Raw genomic sequence first — 8,146 nt, forward strand, 5'->3', positions numbered from 1 at the left:
TTCTTTTTGATTCTTTACTACCAGGAAACAACAGCATTGTAGAACGGAATTCTCACTGGGCTTGTGCGTTTGTGTGTAAGTGAAACTGTTAGTTGCTCAATTGTTGTGACCTTGTGACTATAGCCTGCCAGGCTCTTCTATTCATGGCATTCTCCAGGCAAGAATACTGGACTGGGTTGTCATTCTCTTCTCCAGAGGATCTTCCTGACCCAGGGATTGAACCTGGGTCTCCTGCATTGCAGGCAGATTCTTGACCCTCTGAAGCACCAGGGAAGCCCGTGTATTATAATAGTTTACTCTGTTCACTCCTCTAGGTTTCCACTGCTGTGTTATCTATAACTGCCAAGGCTAAAAAGAAGGAAAAAGAAAAGGAAAAAAAGGAAGAGGAGAAAATGGAAGTGGTGGGTATAACTTTCTGGTGATATGGGTTGATGTAGCTGTCTCTGTCATGGTCCAGATTCTTCCTTAGTTGAACGTTGTTATACCTTGTTCTTGAGTTCTTTAAATAATTATCCTGTTCCAAGCATGGAAACTCATAAAATTTTACTTGAAAGAGACTTTAGAAATTAAACTCATTCGTGGGAATAATAGTAGGGTACAAATCAAGAATGAGTTCTTGGAAGGAATGACAACTAAAATGGGTTTTGAAGGGCAGAGTAGGATTTTCATCAGACAGTGCGGTGATGGTAGGAGAAAGAAAAGCCCTTTCAGGCAAAGGCAACATCATTTATTTAAATATCTCTGCTAATGGAAAAATCTTCTTACCCTTTTCAATTAAGTTAAATATCACTCTCACCCCAAGCAGTTACCATCTCTGTCTTCTGAGTCTGGTATCAGTTTGGTTCTATTTCCATTATATCTAATCCTAACTACCTTTTGCACCTGATAGTTGCTCAGTAAATTTATTAAACAATGCTGTAAAACAGAAGTGAACCTTTATGGGACTATATTTTTTTCCCTCCCCCGCAGGATGAAGCAGAGAAAAAGGAAGAAAAAGAGAAGAAAAAAGAACCTGAGCCAAACTTCCAGTTATTGGATAACCCAGCCCGAGTTATGCCTGCCCAGCTTAAGGTCCTAAGCATGCTGGAGACCTGTAGATACCAGCCTTTCAAACCAGTAAGTTACCAATTGCCCTTAGTTATACCAGTAGGATGTTAATCTCTAAGGCAATGGAATCTTTATAGAGAAAGATAAATTGCCCAAATGTTGGAAACAGCTCTCTAGTACTAATAAATCTCTTAGCAAAAGTGAACATACCCTTCCATTCATACAGATTTGGATTCTTGACTTTTGTGTAACCATTCATCTACCAAAGGTTTACATCATAGAGTTACTAATACAGCATAGTGATTAGGACCATGGACTCTGGAGCTGGACATCCTGAGTTTAAATCCTGATTCTACCACTTTCAGCCTGAGTAATCTTAAGCCAAGAACTAATCCTCTCTCCATCAGTTTTCACTACTATAAAATAAGAATTATGATCCCTAACTCATGAGAATGTGATTGAACAACGTAATATACAAGCGTATACAAGCTTGTATACAAGCATATACAGTTAATACACAAGCACAAGAGTGTTCTGTTTTACAATTAGAAAAGGATCTTCATGCCACTTAATTTATTCTAGGGCAGAAAGTTTCGTGTTAGAAACAAATGCTGATCAGAAATTTGAGCATGGTAATGTCTTTCTTTTTTGAGTTCTTATATCTTGCAAATTGGAGAACCATTAGTAGATACACTTAGTACATTCAAATCCTGGACCAATCTGAAATGTCATAGATAAGATTTCTAGATTCTTCTGGAAAAGTAAACCCATTCTCATTGGCTTGAAGGTGTTCCCTGCTGGTGGTGACAACTCTTACTCACAATTGTGAGTCAGGGTCTTACCCGACTAGATTATCAGGAAACAAGGGCAGAGGATGGAAGATAGCTGTATTTAATGGAAGAGCTGGAACTGGGTGGAACTGAGTTTATATTGTAGCTCTGCCATGTCTTAGCTGTGTGACAGACAGCTCCTTAAATTGCTTCCTGTTTGTTTCCTCATCTAATAATTGGAATGGTGATATTACCTACCACTCAGGAATATTGTTAAGATTAAATAGGTTGTTATGTGTGAAATACCTAAAACAATATCTTTAAGTGGTAAATCCTCAGTCAGTAGCTATTACTTGGTGATGGTGACAAGTCATTTCTGTGGGTAGCAGCAGTCAGGCCAGGAAGGATAGAACAGTTTGAAGGTCTTCTCCCACCTCCTATTAATCTTGCATTACTGGGACCCAATACTACTTGGCCTGTAATGTTGAATGAATGAATTGTTAGAACCACCAGTGGAGAAGGGAATGGCAACCCACTCCAGTATTCTTGCCTGGAGAATCAATCCCATGGGCAGAGGAGAGCCTAGTAGGCTACAGTCCATGGGGTTGCAGAGTCGGACACAACTGAGCGACTTTTACTCACTCACCAGTGGACACATTATATTAGTCACTGTCTAATCTGCAACGCAGCTCACCTAAGTGACATGTTTCTAGAAAATATATTCTAACAGCATGCTTTCAAAATTGCTCTTGCCAGAACAGCTGTATTAGTACACAACCAGTGAACACTTTAAGCACACACAAGATACCCAGTGATTTTGACAGTTATGAAGAACTAAAGACAGCAAAGTATATGCTCAGTGTCATGACACCATATGAGGAGGCTGGTTTGCCTCAGCTGGAACTTAAATGATTGTTAAACCTTTGCTCAAATCAGAGGAAATATATTTCCTATGTCTGTGCCTGGCTGGCTGTTGGTAGGACCCCAGTCATACACATAGCCCCTCAGCAAAGACTGGGAGACTTATTCCCAGTATATAAGGATCTTCCTCACTAGTTATTAGCTGTCCAGTCAGATAACTGAGAGATTTCAGTGGTCACATACAACAAAAATACTCTCTAGAAAAGTCACAAAACATAACTTTTTTTTTTAATGGGCAAAGGATTTGAATAGGCATTTCTCCAAAAAGATTTACAAATGGCTAAAAGCACATGAAGACTCTCAACGTCATTCATCGTAAGGGAAATGTAAATCAAAACCACAAGGAGATGCTTCATCATACCTACTAATATACCTGTAATCAAAAAGGCAGACAGTAAATTTTAGATTAAAGTTAGCAAGGATGTGGGGAGATTGGAACCCTCAGATGGCACTGGTGTAGGAGTGTACAGTGTTGTTGCAGCCTCTATGGAAACCAGTTTGACAGTTCCTTGAAAAATTAAATGCGGGCATATCATATGACCCAGCAATTCCACTCCTTGGTATATGCCCAAGAGAATGAAAACCATGTCCACACAAACACTTGTGCACTGATGTTTATATCAGCTTTACACATAATAGCCAAAAGGTGTAAACAACTCAGATGTCCATCAAGTGGTGGGTGAATAAATAAAAATGATATGCACAATGGAATTTTATTCAGCCAAAAGAAATGACATAGTGATATATACCGCACCATGTTTGAACCTAAAAACATTAGCCTACGTGACAAAAGCCAGACACAAAAGACCACATGTTGTATGATTCTGTTTATTTGAGATGTCCAAAACAGACGAATCCATAGAAACAGAAGTTGTTTTAATGGTTGCAAGGGCTGGAAGTAGGGAAAAATGAAGACTGGCTGCTAATAGATGCAGAATTTCTTTTAGATTAAACATTCATCAGAATGTGCTCTTGAATTAGATAGTGGAGGTGGTTGTATGACTCTATGAATATACTTATGAAAAACACTGAATTGTATACTTAAAAGAGTTAATTTATATTATGTGAATTATATCTCAATTTTGGAAAAAAGACTGCCTCTGTGTGTTTGTGGTGAAGAAAAGAGTGCCCCCTGACTCATCTCCTCTAGTACCCTGCTGGCAGGGTCATCAGGTCCTTCCTCAGACATTGCATTTAATCTTGAAAATGGGTTGCATTCCTACTGTTTCCTGTCCATCTTAAAAGACGCCTTACAGAGAGTGTGGAGCTTTTGGCAGCAGGAAGTGTCCCATTGTCTCTGTCTTCAGTTGTCACTAGCCTTCTCAGAAAACAGACTGTCGTATATCTTATTTTCTGGTTAGAGAATGTGTGAACTCTCTAACATATAAGGCATTAATAAATCTAAACCATGTAGGTATAAAAAGCTCTTCCTATATGTTGGTTATACTGCAGGATTTGGGTTGGAGGATTCCAGTTAAGCACGAAATAGTACTGTTACAACCTAGAGCCATTGTTTCCAAAATGCAGGAAGTCCTCTGCTGACTCTCCATTGGTCCTTTAGAGGTTCATACACACTTTTAGACCATGAAGTATTAAGATAGTGGCCAAGTAACTCTGTTCTTGGGTGAATACTGGTGGTAAAGTCAGGGACCATTCATAAAATGGTTTTTTTCAAGAAAACTTTTTAAGGAAAAGGGTTATAGATTAATATGTATGGATATGTGTGTATTGAGACAGGGGAAATAGTTTAGAAATTCATGCAGGCACACCAGTTTTATAGCGTGGCAGAGCAGGGTTCTGATGGGAAAATTAGATTAGGTTGAACCGCAGAGATGCTTATACATATGTGAATCATTTGACTAATGTGCTTGGGCTTCTTTTCCTTCCCAGTAATGTGCTTTGGTAGAAATGTGTTTTTTCCAGATGTGCCCTCCACTGTTGACTGATTTAATTAGAGAGAGCAGCTTTCCATTTCCTTTGACACAGGCAAGCAAATAGAATAAGATTGGTACACCAGAGATGGGCGAACAGTTTGGCTCTTGAATTTACCTTTTGCTAATATGTTTGGGAGAGGGCGTAATAGAATTGCTTCTACATTCTACTTCCCTTTTATTTCCCATCTAGTTTTTCACTGTCTTGCATCACAACGATTTGTAGATTAAAATGAAAAACACTCAGATATTTGTGATATTTATATTGTTCTGTCATTCTAAAATTTCTGGAGAAAAATACTCTTTTCATTTATAAATTGTCTTTTGTGTCCAAAATGATGCTTTTCACACAAATGATAAAAGGATCTATTAGATTGTGTGTCTTAAACTTTAGCATGCGTAAAAATCACCTGAGGATCTTGTTAAACACAAATTCAGAATTCTAAAGTAGGGCTAAGTTTTCTGCATTTCTAACAAGCTCTGACATGATAATGATGCTACTGGCCCAGGACCACATGTTAAGTAGCACAGCATTAGAGTGCCTCGTTGGATAGTAAACATTTTCCCTGCAGTCCAGCTAAGGCTAGTACAGTACTAGGTAATGCTTCTTAAATCGGGATGCATTGTCCAAACAGAGCAACACCGCGTGTTCCACCCTCCAGAGCCATTGGATTAAATTTGAGGATACTCTTATAGCCAACAGTTATCTTTATCCTTTGTTATATACACTGGCAGTGCTGTCCACGTTCAGTCCTCAGACTAACCTGAAGGAATAGATGAGGAAGATATTATTAGCCCCATCTTACAGTTGAAAAGTTAAGTTACTGGTGTAGCCTCACACAGGGACAAATGCCAAGTTTCCTGACTGTCATCTAGGAGAGTGTAGTTCCAGTTTTCTACTTCCAAATCATTCTCATTCTCTTGGGGTACCATTTAACAAGTATGCACTCAAGATTGTGGAGCATTCTGGAAATATGAGTGGAGCTTGAGCATCTTCATTCCTTGCTCTGTTCAATAGCTGTCCATTGGAGGCATCATCATTCTGAAGGATACCAGTGAAGACATTGAAGAGCTGGTGGAACCCGTGGCAGCTCATGGCCCAAAAATCGAGGAGGAAGAACAAGAACCAGAACCTCCAGAACCATTTGAGTATATTGATGACTAAGGACCAGAGGTGCGTGTGGAGCAAAATTGTGTACCACGAGAAGTCTCTCTGTCGATTCTTCACAAATGTTTTTACAAGGACGTGATCTCACTTTGCCCTTCTGTTCTTAATCCCTATTTGTGTAAATGACATTAAAACTTCTCTTTATTTGACCTCTTCCTGAATATGTAACCACCAATTCCTTTTTCTTTTTTTCTTGATTCTCTTCCCCTAGTCTAGTGTTCTGCCAGTTCTATTCAAAGTGGCTGATCTGCAAACTGTTTTCATAGGTCCCTGAGGAAGGGGCTTGCTCCAGAATGTAACTCAGTGCTTCGCTCATCAAAAAGCCTTGCTATTCTCTAACCCCCCCAAAAAATAACTGAACTGTCTGTCTATTCAGTAATGGAGTTGATTTCCATTCTGATGTAAGCTCCTTCTTGTGGATCAGTTATAGTTTGTGGACTGGCACTGTTCTGTAGATTACACTTTGAGTAGCACAAGTCTGAATTTCTCATGATTCTTCTCTCTTTCCTTTGGTAATACTTTGGGCTCTAAAAGCCTTACAATTCATTTATTCAGTGAAGCTACTGAACATCTAATATGTATAAGACAATAGTGCTTATTGGTACTTGTGGTCAGTTAGACTGTAAACAAAGCTTTGTCCAGTTGAAAAAGATAATTATTATGCTAGTTTCCTAACCGAAGGGGATTTTTAGGTGCAAAAGATTGCAATTTCACAAAATTATCATTCTGTTCCTCTATTTTTTTTTCAAATGGGTGTTACATATTTGAAGATGCAATTCCCTGGTGGCTCAGAAGATTAAAAAATCCACCTGCAGTGCAGAAGACCTGGGTTCAGTCCCTGGGTTGGGAAGATCCCTTAGAGGAGGGCATGGCAACACACTCCAGTGTTCTTGCCTGGAGAATCACCATGGGCAGAGGAGCCTGGAGGGCCACAGTTCATGGGGTCACAAAGAGTCGGACACCACCGAGCAACTAAGCACAAACTGTATAATCAAGGTTCTCTAATCCCACCGTAGGACAAATAGGTTATAAAACAAACATGAATTGTACTCTTCAAAGAAGATAAGAATAGTATCGTTATGACAAAGGAAAAATACATTTTAAATGTCATATTGCAGATCTAGCTTCATAAGTAACAATTAAAGCTTTCTCAGATAAATAATTAAGGCAGAAACCCTGCTCTTAGTAGCAACATATAGTCAGACCCCCAAGAGACAATTTTCAGATTGATAACTTCTATTCCTGCTTTTGAAAATTACCTTTCAGCTCTTGCTGGTTTCCTAAGCTTTACCCAACCAGCACACAGCAGTATTAATACCCTGAGCTCTCAGTTTGTGTGCAGAACTGAGCTCACGTTAGCCCCTGGCAGCCTTTCACAATCCCTTACTGAAAACCTCCCAATTAAGTCTTTCAGGGCCGTGAACTACCAGATGGCGTAGAAGTTTTCAGTTGGAAATTGGATTCTTGTTAGTTTTTAAAAGGGCAAAACATTCAGTCCAATAAGAATCTGAAACCTATAGTCTGTCTTAGTACAAACTGGCATATTGAGACTGTATCAGCAGGGTTAGGAGCTTGGTTTTTTGGTTTATTTTGTTATGTCTTGGCTGCACCAGGCCACATGCACGATCCTAGTTCCCAGACCAGGGATCAAATTTGTGCCCCTTGTGGTGGAGGTGTGACGTCTTAACCATTGGACCGCCAGGAAAGTCCCTAGGGGCTAGTTTTAAAGTTCAACATCTAGTGTCTTTGGGGCAGTGCGAGGTGGGAGGGTGGGGGGGTGGGGGGGTGGTTTGTTGTTGTTGGTTTTTAATGTTTTTAAGAGTAACCCTAGCTTCTCCCTCTCCCCACTACCCCAGGATCTTATTGCTCACCTGAAGAAGATTGTCCAGGCTCATATTGGAAATGCCTGTGAGGAAATTTATGCTGAGACCTGCTATTCACTGCATGTATCATTGCCTCTGTGCTGACCTTGTCTGCAAGTCTTTGGTTGAAGAGATGGTATATGACTAGTGTTCTCTTTCACACAACTTGGTTTTCAAATAAATATATTAAGATCTTCAGATGGACAAGAACTTCTTGTTTGTTTTTCAGACTGGATTGTAAATAAATGGATCGAATACTATTCTCCCCACCATGAAACCCCTAAACCCAAAGAGCTGAATCTGATTCCTGGGGTGAATAGGCATGACTTTAATATCAGTGAAGGAGTTAAACTATTTTATAAATTATTTGAAAAATAATGGGAAAAAAATAAGAAACACAACCACCCTTGTTTATTCAGTTCAGTTCATTTTAGTCGCTCAGTCATG

At 39.4% G+C, this 8,146-nt stretch overlaps 1 protein-coding gene across 3 annotated transcripts in view; it reads left to right on the forward strand.

The window, feature by feature from the left end:
* PSMD1 (proteasome 26S subunit, non-ATPase 1) overlaps window positions 1-7,906 on the forward strand; it is an 84,374-nt gene extending 76,468 nt beyond the window's left edge. For 2 of the 3 annotated variants that reach the window (XM_027516058.1, XM_027516075.1), the window contains 4 exons: window positions 315-401; window positions 970-1,116; window positions 5,688-5,843; window positions 7,694-7,906. In XM_027516058.1, coding sequence (XP_027371859.1) covers window positions 315-401; window positions 970-1,116; window positions 5,688-5,834 — 381 coding nt within the window. In that variant the 3' untranslated portion in view covers window positions 5,835-5,843; window positions 7,694-7,906. The remainder of the gene's footprint in view (window positions 1-314; window positions 402-969; window positions 1,117-5,687; window positions 5,844-7,693) is intronic. The other variant, XM_027516067.1, reaches the window with a different exon arrangement.
* The last annotated feature ends 240 nt before the right edge of the window (window positions 7,907-8,146 follow it).

The sequence above is a fragment of the Bos indicus x Bos taurus genome, chromosome 2, assembly GCF_003369695.1.
Source record: "Bos indicus x Bos taurus breed Angus x Brahman F1 hybrid chromosome 2, Bos_hybrid_MaternalHap_v2.0, whole genome shotgun sequence".
Taxonomy (NCBI): Eukaryota; Metazoa; Chordata; class Mammalia; order Artiodactyla; family Bovidae; genus Bos; species Bos indicus x Bos taurus.